At 47.6% G+C, this 22,320-nt stretch overlaps 1 protein-coding gene across 18 annotated transcripts in view; it reads left to right on the forward strand.

The window, feature by feature from the left end:
- FAM120B (family with sequence similarity 120B) overlaps positions 1-22,320 on the forward strand; it is a 112,401-nt gene that overhangs the window by 49,114 nt on the left and 40,967 nt on the right. For 17 of the 18 annotated variants that reach the window (XR_006717753.1, XR_006717754.1, XR_006717755.1 and 14 more), the window contains 2 exons: positions 4,408-4,580; positions 9,169-9,261. Coding sequence is in view for 13 of the 18 variants with exons in the window: in XM_045500362.1 (XP_045356318.1) it covers positions 4,408-4,580; positions 9,169-9,261 (266 nt within the window). In the remaining 5 variants the exon portion in view is untranslated. Of the gene's footprint in view, positions 1-4,407; positions 4,581-9,168; positions 9,262-16,874; positions 17,417-22,320 lie in introns of those variants that run through there. The other variant, XM_045500372.1, reaches the window with a different exon arrangement.

Below are 22,320 nucleotides of genomic sequence, written 5' to 3' on the forward strand. Positions count from 1 at the left end.
ATTATAAATAGGCTCTTGAAGTTTACCCAGCCATAGTGAAGATTCAGTTCACATATAAGTCCTCAGGGATTTTAATTTTGTTTTATTTTGGCCAGGAATGCTCTATTAAACAAATATTCATGTAAATCAAACTCATGAACTAATAAATAATAAAGTCTTCCCAGGTAAACATGAGATATAAGATGTATTTAACTTTGAGAACCCTCGTCAGTCACATCCTGACAGTGGGCACAAACCAGACAGGTGTGTGGTTTTTATCACCCTAGTGATGTGCAAGGGAGATAGCCATAAGATAAGTCTTAAGTCACAGCTGTTGAAATACATATTTCCATATAAAAAGTGTACACAATGGCCATGGCTTAGAGTCTCAAGAGTGTCTTTACTCAGTCCTGTTCACTGCTGTAAAAACACAAACAGAACCATTGCTCTATTACTTTGTTACTCAAGAGGTGCAGCCAGCAGCCCTTTGCCAGCAGTGGGTCGTCCAGGTATCTCTCGAGAAGGTCTTCGCCCTTGCCGTTCACAGTAGTGACTTCCTTCCCTAGCCCTCCGCCCCACCTCTGTGGACTCGGGTCCCCTGGAGGGCTCCTAGGCTTTCCTGACCATCTGTTCACACAAAATCTTTTACCAAGTTACATAAGCAGGTTTTTGAAGCTGATGTGTTTTAGATGCGATGCTAGTTGATGACCTAAAGATGAGATTGATTTTTTAGGTCTGTGGCTCTTTGAAACATCTCAGCTGCCCATGGAGCTCTGGGGGAAGTATAGGGGCCACCCTTGATCTTTTCGGGCACAGTCTTGTCTGTCCCCAGGAGTGAGGGGTGTGTGTGTGTGTGTGTGTGTGTGTGGCTGTGGTGGAAAGAGAGGAGCTCTGAGCTGATCAGAATTGGAAATTCTGATCAAAATAGGTTTCGTGGGGTTTTTTTTTAATAATTTTTTTAAGTTTATTTACTTAGAGAGCATGTGTACATGAGCGGGGGGAAGGGCAAAGAAAGAGGGAGAGAGAGAATCCCAACCAGGCTCCAAGCCATCAGCATGGTACCTGACATGAGGCTCAATCCCATGAACCATGAGATCATGACCTGAGCTGAAAGCAAGAGTTGGACACTTAACCAACTGAGCCACCCAAGTGCCCCCAAATTAGGTTTCTTTTAATTTTGGTTTTCATTTTATTTATTTCAGAGAGGGAACACACAAGTTGGGGGGAGGGAGAGAGAGAATCCCAAACATGCCCCATGCTCAGCACAGAGCCCAACGCAGGGCTCGATCCCACAACCCTGGGATCATGACCTGAGCCGAAATCAAGAGTCAGATGCTCAACCAGCTGAGCCACTTGGGCACCCCTTAAACTGAAATTACTAACAGTATCTTTTGTGTTAGGTAGGCCCAACCTCTTGGGTTATCATACCAAGGTTAAAAACCACTTTGACTAGAATCAGTTTATGAGTAGAAGAGAACTAATGTAAATGATCCTTCAAAGAAATTCACCCTTTATGGCTTAAGATGATGAAATGTATCAACTGAGGAGTAAATCTGTGGGTAGTACTTAGGAAGAGAACCAACCTTATAATTACAGCTGTTACATGGGGTCATCAGAGGGTCCCCTTACAGCCCAGCGAGTACTGCTTGTGGCATGAAATGATGACAGCTCCAGAATATGTGGTCTTGTATTAAAGACAAAGACCCTCACGTTCTGGAGAAGGCTGTGGTGGTGTCTTACCTCCTACATTAACATGCAGATGGGTGTTCAGTGCCTATTTCTTGACTGAATAATTGATTGAATTTAGGATTAAAATTCTCTAATTTCTGCGGACATGATTTTTCAAACTGGTAGTTTTCTATAATCTATCATTAGACCTCAAGAACCAATTTAATTATTGGTAAGTTATTCTTGTTTATGTAATTGATTTTTTAGCTTTTTTTTTTTTTAAGTTATTTTTGTCTGTGTAAATTATTTCTTAGCTGTTTCGTGGTATTCAAACTTTGCCTACACCAGAATCATCTGGAGAGCATGTTACAACAGATTGCTGCCCGCTGCCCCCTGGAATTATATTTAGGAGGCCTAGGGCAGGGCCCCAAGAATTGGTAATTTAAAAAATACACATATTTATTTATTTTTTTGAGAGAGAGAGAGAGAAAGAGAGAGAGAGAGAGAGGCAGGCGGGAGGGGCAGAGAGAGGAGGAGACCCAGAATCCGAAGCAGGCTCCAGGCTCCGAGCTGCCAGCACAGAGCCCAGCGTGGGGCTCGAGCTCACGAACCGTGAGATCATGACCTGAGCCGAAGTCGGACACTTAACCGACTGAGCCTTCCAGGCACCCCAAGAATTGGCAGTTTTAACAAATTCCCAGATGATGCTAAGGGTGGGAGTAACTGCCATCAGCATGTCCCACTGTTCAGAACATCTCATGTTCATTACTGCCACAATACTTGGCTCTAAATATATCTCATGAAGCTCATTCTTCCTGTATTAAACTCTTATGTGTAAGCAAATGAAACACAAGTAAAATCTTTCATTGTCCATCCCTTTGCACTGTAATGGGGACTTGGCCTCTTAGCTGGGTGGGTAAATGCTTTACATGCACTGAAAAAAGGACCAGAAGCTATGTTTTAAAATATGGCTATATCTGAGTGACAGGGTTGTCGATGATTTTTATTTTTATTTCATTTTATTTATGCTATTTTTTCTTAAGTTTTTTACAATGCATGACTTGGGGAGGGTAGAGTCAGAAAAAATGTTTTTCAACTACTTTAGTATATTTGAAATAACTGATAATGGGATATTCATCCCTTACCTTAGATCAGGGCTTGGCAAACTTTTTCTGCAAAGAGTTAGATGTAAATATTTTAGACCTTGGGGGCAATGTGGTCTCTGTGCTGCTACCCAGCTCTGCATTCAGACTGCGCAGGGAGCCACAGGCAGCACAAGAATGAATGAGTGTGGTACTGTTAACATAAAATTTTATTTAGGGACATTGAAATTGGCACTTCATGTAATTTTCTCACATTGAGAAATATTTTTCTTTTGATTTTTTTTCGGTCATTTAAACCCCCGAGAACCATTCTTAGTTTACGGGCCTACAGAAACAGGATGAAGTGCATTTGGCCCATGGGCTACGGTTTGCTGTCGCTGCAAGATGATTATTTCCCTGAAAAGCGTGTTTCTGGGAAGTCATGACTGACCATTGTGATCACCTTGGAGTAGTATCTCTGTCTTATTAACTAGTGCGGGAGATTGGGTCTGGGTTTTTTTTTTGCGAGTTATCTTTAGTATTTTCAGTCTTGAAAGAGAAAAATGATTTTTTTTTCTCCCCAGAATAATGATAAATGTGTTTTGATAGAGGAAACACTTCAGCCATTTCAGAAATGCAAGTGACTTTGCTCGGTTGTTTCACTTTTGATGGTGGGAGATACACAACTGAGAATGTTAAATAATACTGTGAGCAATATAAGGAAAAAAGAGCTTCCTTTTTGAGTCATTTAATTCTGATGCCATTTGGTTACTGGGTTTTAGACCCCAGCTGTCCTGGCTTTTCAGGCATGACCCTACAGAAATGCCCAGCAGCTGCCCGTACAGGGACCTGGCTCGGCCCGGAATCTGTAGCTCTGTCTGCCAGCACCAGCGAGGCCTCTGTCCTTCCTGCAGACTCACACTGTCATTTGTTGTGGTTTAAGGAAACGAGTAATGGCTGTCTCTTTGTTGTATTTTACCTTGATAATTTAAATGTATATGTAAAACATAGAAATGAAACACTAAAAATTATGTTAGGAATTTCTGCTTACTAGTTTTAGGGACATGCTTTGGAAAGCATGGGGTCCCCAGACGCCCTGCACCCAAGCCTGCAGGTTGTTCAGTGCACACTCCAGGTACTCTCATAGCTGGTGGAGCGGGCTTTCTGCATGTAGGACCCAGGAAAACGTGGTTTTTACATTTATATCTGTCTCTGCAGCGGGTTCTTTTTACGCTCAAGTTTGGAAACTGCTGGTTAGGGGAATAAGAGAACACGCTAACAGGGTCAGTTGGTGGCCTTTCCAGCAGCGTTTCGTGTGGCTGTGTTGTTTCTCACACCCTGAGACAGGGCCTTTGACACATACTCTGAAAAGCACTCCTCACAATGCAGGATGCAGCGCAGGTAGGAAAAAAGCCCTCATTTCCCTCAAAACACAGCCTTTAAGAAAAGAACAATGTTCTCAATGAAGTACATATGTGTTGGCCTTTTAGGGTTTGTTTCTTTTAACCAGGTAGGTCTGTCCATGTTTACTTTCTAGCTCTTTAAGCCCTAAAGCCCAAGGATGTCAGAAAGAGAAGAGGTTTGTGTCTTTTATTCTTTTATTGTATTTCTGCACGAAGCACGTGATAACTTGGTGGTGCAAAGGATAATGATAAATGGAGTTTGTGCTTTTACCTAGGGGGAACCCCTAACTTGAAATTACTGTGGCTGAACCAAGACGCAGGGATACAAGCCCGGCGCTTGGACGCGCTGCTAGGCTGCTTTGACCTCTCCTCCTCCAGAGAAGAGCTGCAGGCGGTGGAGAATCCCTTCAAAGCGCTGTGCTGCCTCCTGACCTACCTCTTCGTGCAGGTAACCTGAGCTCCTCACTCTGGGCGCTGCAGTGGCTCCTCACTCCTGCCCTTGCCTTGTGGGAGGGTGGCGGCCTGGGGTGTGGCTACGGACTCTTTCCCGTGCCATTTTCCAGCATCTACCCTGTGAGCGCTGGCCCCCCGCGGTTCTCTAACTAAAACACGGGTTCCGTGTTGGCACACACGTCAGAGGCCTGACTGCTGTCGGACCTGGAGGCTTGCGATGCACGTAAGTTTAGTGGAGGCTGGGGAGACCTTGCAGGTGAGGGAACCTGCTTTCACTTGGCTTATGCTTTCCAAGCATTTTGACTCCTGTGGTGCCTCCCCTGTGGCTGTCACTGTCTGCGAGGTGGCTCCCGTCCTGGGGTCCAGTGTTGTGGTGAGAAGGCCCAGGGCTTCTGGCAGCTTACTTCCACTGTCCAAGTTGCAGTCGCTCACTCCTCTCCAGATGTTTACTAAGCACTTCCCTATCCCAGTCTGGGACGAGGTATGGTTACTCCCTGGGGTTACTGGGGCATTGCACTGGGGGACACATGAAATGTGTTTTGTAGAAGGGCCCAATGAAGTGTCCACTAGGATCACTGTCGTCATCGTGTGTGTCCTCCTTGCCCAGATAAACCCGGGGTTGGAGGCCTCGAGTTAGGGTGCAGTGCTAGGTCTTGATTGGTGTTCCTCAACAAGTTGGACAGTTTGTTTCTTTAGTTTTACACTTAATGTGTGAGAATTATAAAGGCGCATGAAGGTATTTGCCTTTTTAAAAGACTTTTTTTTAAGGTTTATTTTTGAGACAAAGAGACATACAGCACAAGGGGAAGAGGAGCAGAGAGCAAGGGAGAGACAGAATCCAAAGCAGCTCCAGGCTCCTGAGCTGTCAGCACAGAGCCCGACACGGGGCTTGATCTCACAGACTGCAAGATCATGACCTGAACCGAAGTCGGGTGCTTCACGACTGAGCCACCCATGTGCCCCAGTGTTTGCCTTTTTAATAGTTGCCCAAGTGCAGGGTAATGTTTAGACACCTCAGTGAAGGAAGGACCGGATCACTCCCTCTCCCACTTCCCTTCCTTGTCTGTATTATTTTTAAATGACTTTTGTCTCACTTTTGTCACAGCAACAATAAAAAAAGGCCTTTGCAATCACTTCTCTATTTCTTTAGCCCACTTAGACCTCCCGTATTCTCAACCCCTTTGAGCCATCTTACCTTCTACTCTGGGCTCCAATGTGACAGATCTTGGGTCTCTTTCTTTGGCATAACCATCAGATTTTTACTTGGCTGGAGTAGAAAGTTACATGACTATTTCTCAAACCTGAATTCACTTTATGAATTATTGATTATCATTAAGAAACTTATTCTTGGGGCGCCTAGGTGGCTCAGTCGGTTGAGCGTCCAACTTCGGCTCAGGTCATGATCTCACAGTTCATGAGTTCGAGCCCCGTGTCAGGCTCTGTGCTGACGGCTCGGAGCCTGGAGCCTGCTTTGCATTCTGTGTCTCCCTCTCTCTCTGCTCCTTCCCTGCCTCACACGTTGTCTCTCTCTCAAAAATAAATAAAGATTAAAAAAATTAAAAAAAAAAAAACTTACTCTTATCGTGGAATTACATTTCAAGGGCACGTTACACTGATTTTTCTTTTTCTTTTCTAAATTTTTCTTTTGTCTCTGCCAGTCTATAGCTAGTTCTGCATTTTGCATTTTGTAAAAATGTGGTACGGCTAAATAACTCACAGAGATTTTATTGCTTCATTACTGGGTTCACATGCACCAGTGTAAACTTTAGTTTTTGCATTACTGGTTTTTTTAAAGCTTTTTTTTTTAATGTGTATTTATTCATTTTGAGAGAAAGAGTGTGGGGATGACAAGCAGAGACAGAAGAAGAGAGGGAATCCCAAGCAGGCTCTGCACTGTCAGTGCAGAACCCAACATGGGACTTGATCTCACGAACTGTGAGATCATGACCTGAGCCAAAATCAAAGAGTCGGACCCTCAACCGACTGAGCCACCCAGGCACCCTGCATTACTGTTTTGAGTAGAAAGTTCCGTTATTTGTACCAGACTTAGAAATATAAATGGACAGAAGATAGATCTTTAAGTGTAAAACTGCTTTTCTTTTGATAGTATTTATTACATACACATGCATTATCAGCTCACATTTTTGGCTGCGAGGGGGCCATAGTGGGGACTGGGAATGGTGGGTAACCAAGAGCTATAGCTTCGCATCCAGAAACATTCGTGTGTTTTCTTCCTAATAACCGTGTGCATATGGACAGTAACTTGTGGGACACACAGTTTGAATTACTTTTTCAGCACAAGAGACGGGCTGTTGGACCCAGTGACGGTCACTCATACAGCTCTGTGCTTGTCACTTGTGCAGGTGACAGTTATGAAAATCCATTTCCAGCAGAAAAAAGTCCAAACCACACAACAGTAGCTCTACATCTCATATATTTATATAAACCTGAAGCAAATAAGCATCAGGAGGAAAATTTCCACTTTTATCTTTCTGGCGATACTAATAATTACCTTTAAATAAAGGAGTCAGCGCGAGGAGCTGCTGAGGAGTCAGCTAGTGGGAGTCAGCGCGAGGTAGACATGTTGGCCTGACTTAAAGGGCACATTTAAATGGGGACTTTTTAAAACTGAAAAACAACGAATCAACACATCGGTGGCATCTCTGAGATGAAGGTACTAAAATGTATTCACAGGTTCATTATTTTCTTAGGTTTCATAAGGCTAAAAATATAAATTTATAAAAATACTATATTTTTATACGGTCAAGCTTAAGTTAAATGTTTTGATGTACGGTGGGTGGTAGAGAACCTATGGAGAAGCTAAGTGGTCTCATAACCTCCAAGTTAGCAACACCACTTCCTATTAAAAGTTTATCTGAGGGGCGCCTGGGTGGCGCAGTCGGTTAAGCGTCCGACTTCAGCCAGGTCACGATCTCGCGGTCCGTGAGTTCGAGCCCCGCGTCGGGCTCTGGGCTGATGGCTCAGAGCCTGGAGCCTGTTTCCGATTCTGTGTCTCCCTCTCTCTCTGCCCCTCCCCCGTTCATGCTCTGTCTCTCTCTGTCCCAAAAATAAATAAACGTTGAAAAAAAAAAAAAAAAAAAAGTTTATCTGAGAAAATTCCCTGGAAGAGTAAGTTTACATCAGAGCAAGTGTACGTATTTTTTATAATTTATAGTGGAGCAAATGTTTTATAATAATAATGTCTGTTATGTGAAATTCTAAAAAAAAAACTTTGGTGTTATTAAGAATTTGGCACTCTCTGCTGTGGTTTAAGATTGGTTAACTACGGAGATGGTGGCAGAATATGAAATTAGCTAAGTGTGAAAACCATGACATATGAGATAGTTATTCTTTTCTCATAAGTAGGCATTTTACTCAAAACTTGCTGATGGCAAGAAGTAGAATTACATGCGAACAAACCCAGTCTAAACAGAAGAGAGGTGGGCGCTTATGGAATAGAAAAACAGTGTGTTCTTTGCTTGGTCTGGCTTCTGTAGATTGGAGCCTTTCTTCTTGGTCATGAGTACCACACATCTGTAGACTTTTGTGTTTTTCCTGAAATCATCATAGCTGTCATTTATACAAAGGCAACAACTTCTTCAGAATAAAAATGGAACAGGGCAGGGTAGTGACAGGGTTGCTGCCTTGCGTGGGGCAGAGGTGACGGATGCCAGAAGTATTTGCTTCTCCAGGAGAGCAGGGGGGAGCAGGAGTCCCCAGGGAACAGTCGTTCTGGTTTATGATGGGGTCATTTTTATTGGGAGTAAACATATTAGCCATTTTTATCATTGAGAAAGAATCGAAATTCTTATCCATGAGTTTGTGGTTGTTTCCCTGATTTTTTCCCCTTCAAGCGTTTACTTGCCACAGAATGCATTCCCTTCCAGAAAGAAGGTCTTGTGTTCCTGCGATGGCAGTGAGAACGCTGAGCAAGGCTTCGTGTAGTGCTTTTGTCTGGCTGGCAGAATTTGGTGGCTGAGCTGGCAAAGTCACTGCCCGTAACCCTGAGAGGAGATGGTGTCCGAGAGTAGCCTGCTGTCGTCATTCCCATCATTCACTTGAGATCCAGAATTTCCACATCCACTCTTTCTCCACACCCCTGCCCCCCTGTTTTCACTCACACTTTGGTTAGCCCCGATTCCACGCAAGACTGGAGGGGCTCAGATGTGGGGGTTGTGGTTTCCGTCAGACTGGGATCTGAGTACCCAGGTTTCACCGGGGCTGGCAGGGGCGGAAGTTTATCCCAGCCTTGATCTCGCCAGCTCACACTACAGACCCCTGAACTGCCAGCCCTGGGAATTGGTGCCCAAAACAACCACCTGTGTTGCTCTAAGAGTCCAGCTTGGTTGTGGCTCATGCCCCTCCCGGGCGTCCCAGAGATTTCTGCCTTGCTAGAGAGTGACCAGGCCTGGTCCATCTTGGCCCTGGACGTCACGGAGAGCTTTACACCAGGACTGTGGACTCCTGCTCACCTCTGCCTCTTCTGCTGCCCTGTGCAAGTGCCTGCATTTAGCCATTGAGCCCATGGCAGCGTCAGGTTTTTCCCAGAGCTGATGCTGGTTCTCTTTCTCTGTCCCTTTCAGGTGGACACGCTTTGCCTGGAGGATCTGCATGCTTTCATTGCTCAGGCCTTGTGCCTCCAAGGAAAACCAACTGTGCAGCTCGTAGACTTACAGGTACTGCATGACTGACTGATTGTCACAGTTCCGAAGACACCCTGCCTCACCACCCTTTTGTTCTGTTTAGTTTTGGTTGGTGTTTCACAGAAAAGATAAAAAGGCATATTTAGCCAAGATGTTTTCCTGGTGCAGTGGTGTGGTTCGTCTGTCCACAGCGGAGCCCTGAGTCCTGCTGGGTTAGTGAACTTCAAGCGGATCTCTGTACAAATGGCGTCCCGCATTTCTTGGAAGTGGCCATCCAGACCTGTGTCACAGCCGGGTCATGTGCTCACAAGTGCTGCCTCTTTCCAGCGCTGAGAAATTGACAGTTCTTAATCCTGTCTCTGTGTTGTAGTAATATGAAGACAGCAGTCTGATCCCTTATAAGTCTTGCTAACTTTAGGAGAACAGGATGCCTTTTTCTGGTATTAGTGACTTTGGTGCATACACACCTTGTCTCCCGTACTTGGTGTCTGCTCTCTGGGGCTGGGCTACATCCCACCTGCCTTGTGTCCTCTCCCAGTGCCTTGCTTGTGAAGTGTTTAGTAAACAGTGTTGGTCACTGGAGGTTATTCAGACGCTGCCATTCACGAGTGTTTACTCCTTTAATTTCACCAACTAGTCCATTTGCAGCTAACCCCGGCTCCTCTCCTTTGTGGCCACACCCTCTTGCGTCTGATGGTTATTTCTTAGAAGAAGCCCCAAGGTCAGGCCAGTTGTTTGTGGAAACTTAAGACTGTGCTTTGTAAATGCCATTGGATGATGATAATGAGTTTTATCCATAGTTTCTAGTTAATTGAATTAGTTTTCACTTGTCTTTCTAGTGAAAAAAAAAGCCTGATAAAGTTCATTTATAAACAATATTTAATCTAATCTCAGAACTCTTAGGTACTAGGTTTACTTCATAAACTAATTCTCATGGTGGTCCAATTAAATGAACAGGGCCGGGTTTTTTCTTGCGTATTTTCACTTTTACATCCATCATGTTCAAGAAAGTTCATTTTGAAAATGGACTTTTTTTCCTCCTTTGGCAAGACCCCATTTTAAATAACGGGTTTGGGGTTATTAGTAGGTTAGTGCTAATTCTTTTTTTATTGGGGTATCATTGACATTATAGAAGTTTCAGGCGCTCAACATGATGATTCAATATTTGTGTACATTGTGGAATGATCGCCACAGTAAGTTTGGCTAGTATCTGTCACCACACATAGTCACAGAACATTTTTCTAGTGATGAGAACTTTCACGGTTTCCTCTCTTAGCAGCTCTCAGATCTGCGGCACAGCAGTATTAACTATATACATCCTATGGCTTATTTATGTTACCACTGGAAGTCTTACCTTTGGCCCCCTTCACCTATTTTGGTCACCCCAGGGTCACAGATATGAGTGAAATCATATGGTATTTGTCTTTCTCTGACTTACTGCACTTGGCATATGGTGCCCTCAGGGTCCATCCATGTTACCACAAATGGCAAGATTTCGGGTTGAATAATACAGTATTGCATTGTGTATATATACCATGTCTCTCTTTTTTTTAATCTGTTCATCCGTTGATAGACACTTAGGTTGTTTCCCGATCTTGGCTGTTGTGAGTAAGAATGCTGTAGTGAACGTGGGGTGCACGTATCTCTTCAAGATAGTGACTTGACTTCCTTCAGATATTTCCACAGAAGTTGGATCGCTGGGTTGGGTGGTAGCTCTATTTTTAACTTTTGGAGGAACCTCCACACTGTTTTTGACAGTGGCCGCACCAGTTTGTGTTCCCACCAGCAGTGCACAAGGGCTCCCCTTTCTCTACATGCTCGCCAACACTCATCTTTTGTCTTTTTGATGATGGCGCTTCCAAACCAGTGTGGCAAATTAATTGGCCATACATGCTTGGATTTACTTTTGAGCTTTCTATTCTGTTCCATTGATTGTTGTGTCTGTTTTCCTGCTGATGCCATACTGTTTTGTTTCACGATAGCTTTGTAATATAGTTGGAAATCATTGAAAATTTTAAATGACAGAAGTTTTCAAGATTGCTTTGGCTATTTGGGTCTTTTGTGGTTCCATACACATTTTAGGATTGTTTGCCATATTTCTGTGAAAAATGCCACTGGAATGTTTTTGAGGTTGCACTGAATCTGTAGATTGCTTTGGATAATATGGGCATTTCAACAACACTTGTTTTCCCATCCACGAGCAGGGGTGGTCTTTGCTATTCTTTGTGCCGTCTTCAGTTTCTTTCGTCAGTGTGTTACAGCTCTCAGAGTACAGGTCTTTCACCTTCCTGGTTAAATTTATACCCACGTATTTAATTCTTTTTGGTGCAGTTATAAATGGGACTACTCTCTTAATTTCTCTTGCTGCTATTTCATTCTTAGTGTATAGAAATGCAACATATTGGGGCGCCTGGGTGGCGCAGTCGGTTAAGCGTCCGACTTCAGCCAGGTCACGATCTCGCAGTCCGGGAGTTCGAGCCCCGCGTCGGGCTCTGGGCTGATGGCTCAGAGCCTGGAGCCTGTTTCCGATTCTGTGTCTCCCTCTCTCTCTGCCCCTCCCCCGTTCATGCTCTGTCTCTCTCTGTCCCAAAAATAAATAAACGTTGAAAAAAAAAATAATAAAAAAAATAAATAAAACTATTCCCTTATTTAAAAAAAAAAAAAAAAGAAAAGAAATGCAACATATTTTGTGTATTGATATTGTGTCCTGCAGCCTTATTAATTCATGTATTAGTTCCAACCATTTGTGGGTAGAGTTTTAAGGGTTTTCTCCATGTAGTATCATGTCATCTGAAAATAGTGAGTTTTACTTCTTCCTTCTAGTTTGGATGTCTTATTTCTTTTCCTTGCTCGATTGCTCTGGCTGGGACTTCCAGTACTGTGTTGAATAAAGGTGGTGAGAGTGCACATCTTTTTGTTGTTCCTGATCTTAGAGGAAAAGCTCTCAGCTTTTCACCATTAAGCATGATGTTAGCTCTTCGCGTTGAGTATGAACACCTGATCGCTGTTCCTCCTTTTGGCAAAACACAATTTTATTTTTTTTTTAATTTTTTTTTTTTTCAACGTTTATTTATTTTTGGGACAGAGAGAGACAGAGCATGAACGGGGGAGGGGCAGAGAGAGAGGGAGACACAGAATCGGAAACAGGCTCCAGGCTCTGAGCCATCAGCCCAGAGCCTGATGCGGGGCTCAAACTCACGGACCGCGAGATCGTGACCTGGCTGAAGTCGGACGCTTAACCGACTGCGCCACCCAGGCGCCCCAAAACACAATTTTAAAAAGTGGATTTTCAGTTATTAGTAGGTTCATACAGTTCTTAATACCAAATTGGGGCCTTCCTCCCAGACTGCTGTCCTGCTACCACTGGCCTGTCTGTTCCTTGACCCTCGTCTGCTTTCCTCTCCCCTCCCAGTGAAACTAAACAGGCAGGCAGAAAGAGAAAGGAACTTGGAGGTCATGCTCTCTCCTGCCTTGTTACGTGGATGGGGAAACTGAGGCAGTGTGGGCAGCAGAGTGAGCTGGAGTTTGGGGTCGTGCTGATAAGGGTAGGTTTGGGTTCTGTCACTAACCAACTGTGGGAACTCTAACGCGTTCTTATGAACATACCACAGAATACAACTCCTCTCCTGTGAACTGGAGGGGATGTCTTAACGCCGGCACCATGTGGGACGTTCTTTGACTTTGTCCACATCAAGTGCATCATCCTACACTTACCTTGTCATTGGCGGAGCCAAAGTGGAATCGGCTCTTGACAACCAACCAGTGGTCTTTTCTGAAAGAAAGGCGCTATCACCGGGAGGGAGGGACCGGAGGGAGCGTGCGCCTTAGAGTTAGAGTGACTCCAGCGGGAGCTCACCTTGCTGTGCCCTCTCTCTCTGGCTCAGCACTTACTCTGCACTCAAGATTTGTGGCCCGTCCAGTCAGACCAGGTACCTTCCCCGTTGTCAGAGCTTCTCCAGCAAAAATGGGATCTGTGCCAGCTGTTATTGGCGTCGGTTCCCTGTTAGGACCGTAACCGGGTGGTGTGTGTTCTCCTCACGCGAAGGGCCGCTCCGAGGGGCCACTAGAGCCCCTGTGGGAAGTGTCCCAAGGAGGATGGAGGTTTTTAACCAGCGGTGGGGACTGAGATAGATGCAGTTTCAGTGGCCTACCTTCTCATCAGCCCAGGGTCATGCCCTCTTGGCTGTCCTGGTTGATTGGGTTGGTTGTGAGGGTGGGCAGGGCAGGGCCCCCCCACCCCAGGGCCTCACTCCGCTCCCACTGCCGAGGAGCGCCTTGTCTGGGTGGTCCAAACATCTGTCTTCACCACGAACAGTGGACCCACGTGGCTGCAGGGCTGGGCATCCCTGCTCGCTGGTACTCATGGGCAACTTAAAAAGTGCCCTGTTAGGTTTGCACCCAGCAATATTTCTCTTGTCCCAACAGCTTGACTCTAGCTTTAAGGTGGTATATGGATTTACATATTTATTGAAAATCCAGGGAGGTAGATTATATATGTGAAGGTTATATCCCATATTATACATACATTCATTTACAGACGCAGAAGTCTGCGATCTATGACAAGGAGTCATCTGCAACAGTTACATAAAAAAAAAGAGAAAGAAAGGGCTGCAGTGTTCCTTCTAGTGAAGAAAAATGCAAAGACAGCTTGCCTTCCTCACGCACAAAGGGCAGTCACACAGCTAACCGGAGACGCTGTCCTCGGTGCTGAGAACACATGCGAGGAGCCGGGCTTCCCAGCTGTAGCTGCGTCCTCTCTGAAAGCTGGCTGTGTGCTTGCTGCTCTTCCTGTCCGTGTTGATGACTGTGCATGCATGTGTTCACCTTACCGTTCTAGAGGACATGGTCGTCGTCGTACTTTGAATAGCTCAGGGGGGCCTTTGGCGCTTGGCTCGTACAGCCCATGTGAGAGCACACACAAAGGTGGGGTACGTATGGGATTAAGTTGGGATCTCCGCGTACTTAGGAGGGAAAGTCGGCGAAGCAATGGACCGAATTACACAGTGATCAGATAACTTGTGAGGCCCCACTTTAAGGAGCTGTAGGTGGGGGGGCGGATTGTTGGGGTTTTGCATCTGTGCAATTGAAGACGAGGTTGCCAAGGCAGAGGAGATAGTCGTGTGTCTTGAGGTGTCCCGCAGACACTTCCGTAGATGCCTCGCCACCCGTGCCTGGCTATAATAGCTGGGCCCCTGGCGTGTGACGGGGAGGTCTGGGCCTCCGGAGCCCTGGTTCCTGATCCATTCTGTGCACACTGGCTTCTGATGTGGCCATGCATGTGCTTGTCCAGAAATGTCGAAGGGCTAGAAGTAGCTGTCTCACTCATTCTGTGGTATTTTGTCGGACACGGGTGCCTGCCCAGAGCATTTTGTGAAGTCCTCTAGAGAAGATGGGGTGTCCCCCTGCCACTGCTGAACCAGGTAGAATGCAGCAAGCAGACGTGGTGCCTGCTCTCAGAAGCCTCCTGCTCTCCCCTTCCCAGAGCGCAGTGGTGCTTTTCAGTTACCTCTTGCTGCTCTGTTTGGGAAGAGCCAACAGGATGCTTAGGACGTTCCAGATGCCTCTCTGGTGTACCAGGGACCTGGGGAGCACTGTCTGAGCGCCCCAGCGGCTTCTTCAGAGCTTACGGGAGGCGGCAGCCACCTTTTCTGCTCATCACCACTCATCAGAAAGTGCCCAGTCATCTTTGATTGGGGAATAAAAGGAAAGAAATACGAATAAATGGAAGGAAAGTCCTGATATAAAATCCGAGCCATACCACATCAGAAGCAGTGCACTTCAGTGCCGCTGTAAGACTTTTCAAGACTCAGTGGATGCACAGCTCTTGGGGCACACGCGCCTTGGTGGTGTCACCGTGAGCCGTACCAACACCAGCAGCACCATGCACGTGCAGGGAGCATGGTTTGGCCCACAGTGGACAGGGAGTCTCATACGGGTGAGCTGTGTGCACAGCCCTGCAGTGAAGGTCAGCTAACGTGCATGCGGCATTAGCTTCTGGTTGGACTGGCCTCCACATGCCTCAGGCAAAGCCTGACTGTGTTACGGTCCTCTTTACCCTGGCACTCGGCGACCCGGCCCTGTTCATTCCGGGCACTCGGCGGGCAACTTGAGTGACAGCGTTACTGAACGTGCCACTCTCGGTGAGGTTCCATCATCGTGTTTATCACACATAACACTCTTCATGCCTTTCCTGCGGGTGTCTCTGTTATGTGAGGCAAAACAGCCACCTTTGAGCTCTAAGACTCTAATAGTCTTTGAGTCTTCACGAACTCCTTGTGTAGTATAGTATGTAGGTTTTAAACTTCCATACTTTAATAATTTATGTTGTAAAATTGCAGAAATAATCTGGAAGAGTACTTAAAATGGGTCAGCCTTACTGTTCACTGCAAGTGTGGGCACTGCCCTTCGCCCTGAGGCTTCTCCACCTGGGCCTGGAGCCCGCCCCTCGCCCCCCCTGGGGGCTGCTGTGCAGATGGGCCCCGCTCCCTGTCTTTGCTTCCGCTTCATCCTCCGTCTTTAACTTGGTCTCTCTGACTGGCTCTGTCCTTTGGTGGATAAAGCAAAAAGCTTCTGCAGTAAACATTCCCAGCCAGTCACTTGCCTGCCTCATGCTTCAGAGGACGCCGCAGGATGGGGCTGCATGTTCGCTGGTCTTCTCTGCCCCCTGTCCTCCAGCCCTGCAGGAGCATCATGCCTCCGTTGCACAAGGTCACTGAAGCAAAGGTTAGGAAGCGCTCCGCTGACACCGGGTCTTGTGCTGCCTTCTCTCTGCTTTTGAGCCTGCGGCGCACCTTTTACTTATTTTTGTTAGGTAGTACCTTTCACGTTCTAGACATCTTCCATTAGATACGTTCGCTGAGCCTCACTCTGGAGCACCAGTGTTGGTAGCTCGGGAGTAGAGCGAGGGCAGGCTGTTGTGGTGGGGACCTCGGTGAGGAGGCTGCGTGTCCCGAGTGGGATCTTCATGACGTCCTTCCTCTGCTAGACAAAGGCCTCCTTGGAGGGAGGGGCAGTGCTTTCTCTCCCATTCGCTTTCCAGTGCCTGGTACCCTGCTGCTATGGCTAGAGCCAGTTTGACTCCACAGACTGCTTGTGCAGGTGCAGCCCTTGTGAGGAAGCCCCCTTTGCAAAGCCCCTCTGCTTCTGACATGTCTCCACGAGGTTCCCAGCAGAACTGAAGAGATGGCTGCGGCTGGGTTCTGCCCTGGGGCCCGGGGGGCCGGCAGGGCAGAGCAGGAGGTGCAGGAGGCCCTTCCTCCTCCCAGCTATTCTCTTCAGGCAACTGCCGACATAGAATTTTACCACTGTGTTTGCTGTGGCTCGTGGTGGGAGGACCAGAGCCCTGGAAGCCACGCGTGGGCACGGGCGGCTGTGCAGTGGTTTCGGTCAATTGGCTCCTGGCTTGAAAAGCAGAGTGAGGACCCTACAGCCCACAGCATGAAAGCGGGGAAGGAGGAGAGGGTGGGGCAAAAGTGGCAGAGAAGGAGGGTGCAGGAGAGAGGGCTCTGTGCCCATCCCATTTCTGCCTCATCCACTGGGAAGTCAAACCCCACATGGTTTCCTATCCCGCAGCTCCCACCTGGTGCCCTGCTCATGTGGAATTGAATGCATATATTCCTTTTTGTGAAACGGTTCACACTTTTCAGACATTTGGATTTTCTGAGACCAAAATGTGATACGCCAAAGCTTATGGGAGACTTCCATCGTGGTTACATCTGAACATAGAGATAGGGATTCACATCGAACTTCAGAACTTGCCAAGAGTCGCAGGCAGAAGAGATGTCTGCACTCAGCTCCTGGACTTCTAGACTATGTTCTTGCTGTATCAGGTCTATGTCATTCATTCTTGGCTTTTTAAAACTATTTGGTATTTGGTACTTTCCTTTGACAGTATTTTATAATTATCTTGCATCTGAGAGATGTGTTTCTGCAGCTAAATTGTATGGTCCCAAGGGCAGGGACTGTATCTCATTCTTGTTTATAATCCTCCGGCATCTAGCATAAAACAGTGCCCAGTGAATGCTTGGTGAAGTGCCTCATAGCAGTGACGAATGATTTTTATGGAGCGGATCTACGACATGCAGTTTTATCTGTTTCCTGTGCTTTAACATGGGGTCCGTATCATCTTGCTAGAGCACTGTTGGACGTTTAGCTGCTAGAGTAGAAATAAAGAAACAAGGCATTTTGATGTTTTTGTGGGCAATTTTCTGGTTCTGCATTGGATCTGGGTCTTCACCCTTTGATCATGTTCCTCGTTCTCAAGTAATCTCCATCTGAAAAGAGGTTGCCAGCAGTGTCATAAATGATAGCAAGTGCTAGACCACGAACCCACAGAGGAAAGAATCACCAATCAGGACCAATCAAATCATCAAGACAAGGGCCTTGATGTCTCCGTTCGGGAAACGTAGGCCTCCTGGGAGAACCTAGGTCAGAGCTCTTAGCAGAGCTGGGAGCAAGAGCAGGGCGGGCCAGGGCTTGGGGGAAACACACGCACTCACCCGCCCATCAGGGCCGCAGAGGGCCTCACCATGGAGTTCCTGAAGATGTTCTATTGCCACTGTTGGATGGAGCGACTTGTAACAGGCTTGGCATTTTTTGCTAAAACTGCATGCCTAGAAGTGGAATGTTTGATGAATCAAAGGATCTGTTTCTATCGAAGGACCAGGAAATTCCTTGCTTTGGTGATGGGGATGATCCATCTCTGGGAGGAATATTTGTAACGTAAATCAGTTAAGGAAAAATAAGTAAAATATAGGTTCAGTGAGGTGCCACCATTTGGTGAGACGTCAAATGCCCAGATTTTTAAGCTAAAATGAAGCCTCTCTGCAACTAACTGTTGGGAAGTGGCACTAAATTGCTTTTACTGGGGAAGAGCGTCTTACCGGCTGAAGGTAAAACAGACTTACGGGATGAGACCCGCGGTCTGATGGGTGCGGTGTGGGTGGTGGGAACTGGTTGTGTTCCCACAGGAAGGGGCCGCCGTCCTTGGGGGGGCTGAGGAGCCGCCACTCGCCAGGTTTCTTACCAGAGTCTCCACTTGCCTTACAGTAGAGGGTGTTTGCGGACTTGGAAAGGGAAGGTTAGGTGATGTCTGCCTGGTCATGACCTGTGCGCCGAGTGACAGGTGGTACGGGGTGTGGGGGACAGAGGTGCACACACCTGCCCGCCTGTGCCCCTGACGGCCCGCACCTGTCAGGAAGCCCCTTGTTCTCCTGACGGGAGTGCAGGTGCCGGGGTGAAGCTCTGAGAGCCGGGGTGCTCGGGGCCTCCACCCAGAGCGCCTCGGCCTGGGGCCACAGCCATAGAGCTTGCTGAAAAGTAAACGACCAGGGTAAGGAGCATCCTTGAATTGCAGGCTTTGGAAAAAAACATTTGCACACACGGGCAACTCACTGACAACTCATTGAACCGAGTCTGTAAAATGGACAGTATTCATGGGCCTCTCCTCTTGGGACGTGGTTTCCGTGGACACGTGTCAGAGCACAGAGCTCACGGGGTCGCTCGGCGTCCTCCGACCACGGGTGGGTGCACAGCTCTGACCGAAGAGCACACTGCCTCACCTGTCTTCTCACCTCAGAAGAGTATCGAAAGATTGCTCTATTAGCCACTTTGAAGTTTGGGAGAAGACTCGAGGAAGGGTCATGTCTCATGACGTGTGGAAATTATGTGAAATTCAGATCTCAGCATCTAAGGTTAAGTTCACACCGCGACAGCAGAGTTGAGAGCTATGACAGAGACCGTAAGGCCCACAACACCAGAAATACTGATCTCTGGCCCTTGGCAGACTTACCTGCTGGCCCCTGGCTTAAACCAGCAGGTAAGTCTGCAGGCTCTTCAGTGAGCAGAAAGGTCACTGGATAGTGTGTTTCCTCAGGACAGAGTCCGTCCCACTGGTCATTGTGCTGGGCCTGGCATACACTCCTCAGGAACAGGAAAAATTAGAGCATTTTAGGGGGAAATTAGGAGGGCTTCGTAAACATTACACAGTTAATTTTTGTATCATTCCTTTGAGGGAAATAAAGTCCTTGTTATGTTGGTAGGGCAGTGAAGACAAAGTTTGGTGTCTTGGCTGAGGTCCCTCGAAGGGTCTGGTGAGGGTGCACGTTCTGTGCTCCGGAGTCCAGCCTGCCCATGATGAAGCCTGGATTTGGGGTCTAGGGGGTGGGTCCGGGACGGTGGCTGGCTCTTGTTGGATCCTGTATGTTGCTCGATGCCGTACAATGTCTGATGCTCAGTAAGTTTCAATACTGAAGGTGATGTTGTCTGCTGGAGCCAGATGAACGGGACCTTGGTGGTGGTGCAGGCAGGCTCTCCTGTCAGGCTCTCGTCACAGAGTGATTTGCCCAAGGTCAGGGCACCAGTGTGTGTCACAGCCACGTTAAGAAGTCAGGGCTGCGAGGTGCACCAGACATCATCATTGCTTCCCACCATCTCCCCGAACAGCCTCTAAAGTGAAGAGCAAACATGGCGTGTGTAACAGCAAGTGTAGAAATCTTCATTACAAGATCTTGAGTCAGTATTGCCCCTGCTGGCGAACCGTCACCTTCCAAATCAAACACTTCAAATTCTAGTGATAAAATCAAAATGCTTCAAGGAGATCCCATTTTTAAAGCACATCAGAATAAAATCTATGAAATGGTGCTTTACTGATTAAACTACTAAAACAGCCAGAGAAATACAGGATAGTGTAAATGTGTATTAAAAGAGATATTTAGAAAAAATGCTTTTACTGTTAGGCGCTCAAAAAGTTGAATGAATGAATGAATGAATGAATGAATGAATGAATGAATAGTAGAAGTAGAACCTGTTGGGAGCGCCTAGGTGTCTCAGTGGGTTAGGTGTCCGACTCTTGATTTCAGCTAAGGTCGTGATCTCATGGTTTGTGGGATCAAGTCCCGTGTCAGGCTCAGCGCTGACAGCACAGAGCTTTCTTGGAGTTCTCTCTCCCTCCTGTCCCCTGCTTGCACTTGCTCTCTCAGAATGGGAAAAAAAAAAGAAAGAGAATCTATTGAAACTTTTAGTAGGCTTTTTAAGTTGATATGTAAGCACAGAAGATGACTCCCCAGATGGGTTAAATTAAATATGTCAAAGAAAACAGGTGGGAAACCTTCAGGGGACAGGCCCTCAGTCTGATGCTCATGTGTACGTAGGACTTACAAATGCCTTTCCGGAGCATCCGTGGGCAGAAGGTCATTGTGTGACTGAGCAGGAGGGCACTCTCAGGGGCCCAGCCACCCCTCCTGGATCTGGCAGCAGATGACAGTGTCCCTTCTTGTGCCTGTGGCCTTGTGATGAGGGTTACACACGTCACCTGGCGTGTCCCCAGTGTGTGGTTCAGAGGATATTAGCTCTGGTAAGCAGGCACATTTGTGGAGGAGCATCATCAAAGGTGGAAAAGGGGAGCGTATGGAGGAGCAGGAGCGTCTCCTGCTCTCGTGACGCTGGCGAGCTACAAGCATGGGGGCTGCGGGCCGCTGCCCGGCCCTGGTGCCACCCTGGTGCCTTTCCTGTGCTTCCGTCCCTCGTACTAAGGGGAGCTATTTCTCTCTGTCCGGAGAGCCCCAAGGAAAGCAGATGTCCTCAGTGCCCACAGCCACCCTTCCAGGTTGTTCCGGAGGAGAGCTGGTGGCCGCCCATAGTTTAGTGAGGATAGGTTGGGCTGGCTCGGGACAGCAGGTGGGACACCTCATGGAAGTTCTCAGGGGAGATCTCTGGTGCCCGGATCTCCAGCACATAAGGGTCCAGAACGATCCAGATGCCCCACGGCTGACTTGCCTTTGCGGAAGAGAGACACGAGTCAGAATAGAGGTGTAGAGCAAGGCAGGCCACACCCGGGCCACCGCCTCCGAGCTCAGTGAAGCTGCTTGCTACACAGCCTCGCCTGTCCTCCCATGTGGCGTCTGTGGATGCTGGCAGGCCACAACAGCAAAATTGAGCAGCCTCAGCATGGAGCCTGGGAGCCGGCCATACGTCTGCACAGACACTCAGGCTGGCGGTGCCCGGAAGAGGCTCCTGTCTGTTCTGGGTGCCATTCACACCTGCAGAGAAGCTGTTTGCAGATTGGGGCCTCAGTCTGTCTCGATTTGTCCTCTGCTGTCCCTGCACTTCTCACTGTGAACCCTCCCTGGGACTTTGAATCTGGCCTCTGACCTCCCCTCTGTTCGCTGCTTGCATCTGGGCAGAGATGAAGGACTGGTGCTTAGAGCTTTCACGCTGGGCCCTGGCCTGGCCTTTCAGGCATCCACAGTCTGATTCTGTGTCCCCAGTCCCATCCAAAGCCCCCCACCACTCCCCTGCCCTGGAGGCAGGCCCTGCCCAGACCCCGGCCTCACTGCCTCCTCCATACACCTGCTGCAGAGGGGCTCCTTCCTCTGCTGGGTACCCACACATGATAGTTGCCGACGTGCCCCGTGACACCTCGCCAGCGATGCCACATCTGCTTCAGGGCCTGTCCCCTTCCTCTCTCAGCAAGTAACCCTCTCTCCTGCTCACGGATACCTGTCCCCTCTCCTGGGGTTTCCCTGGGCCACGGCTCTTCAGGACTGGACACTCGGCCTCATTCACCCCTGGGTCTTCCCTCGTACCCGCGCTTTCTGGCAATTTAGCAGGTACTCAGCTAGTTTTGTTTAAATGGATTGAAATACATCCTCAGTTACCTGGGGTGGAAACTGAGTCCTCTGTGACTTTTATGGGATCTTTGTGCCTTGTCAGCACTCTGATGTTGATTTGCTTAATACTGTCATCGGTATTGATGTGCGCTTACGTTCGTGCCGGATGCTAGCAGACGCATTCTGTCCTTGTGAGTAAGAATATTCACGGGCGCCCGGGGGGCCCAGTTGGTTGAGTGTCCCGACTCTTGGCTTCAGCTCAGGTCATGATCTCAGGGTTGTGCAGTCAGGTCCCACGTGGGGCTCCGCCCTCACCCGGAGCCTTTAAGACTCTCCCTCTGTGCCAGCTCTGCTTGCACGTGGGCGCTTTCCCTCTCTTTAATTAAAAAAAAAAATTAAAAATAAGGAATCTTCAAATAAAATTTTTTTTCTATAGAAGAAACAAATGTCAGGATGGAATTTTCATTTTAGCTTTCTGTTTCAA

Source organism: Leopardus geoffroyi, chromosome B2 (genome assembly GCF_018350155.1).
Source record: "Leopardus geoffroyi isolate Oge1 chromosome B2, O.geoffroyi_Oge1_pat1.0, whole genome shotgun sequence".
In the NCBI taxonomy this organism is placed as follows: domain Eukaryota; kingdom Metazoa; phylum Chordata; class Mammalia; order Carnivora; family Felidae; genus Leopardus; species Leopardus geoffroyi.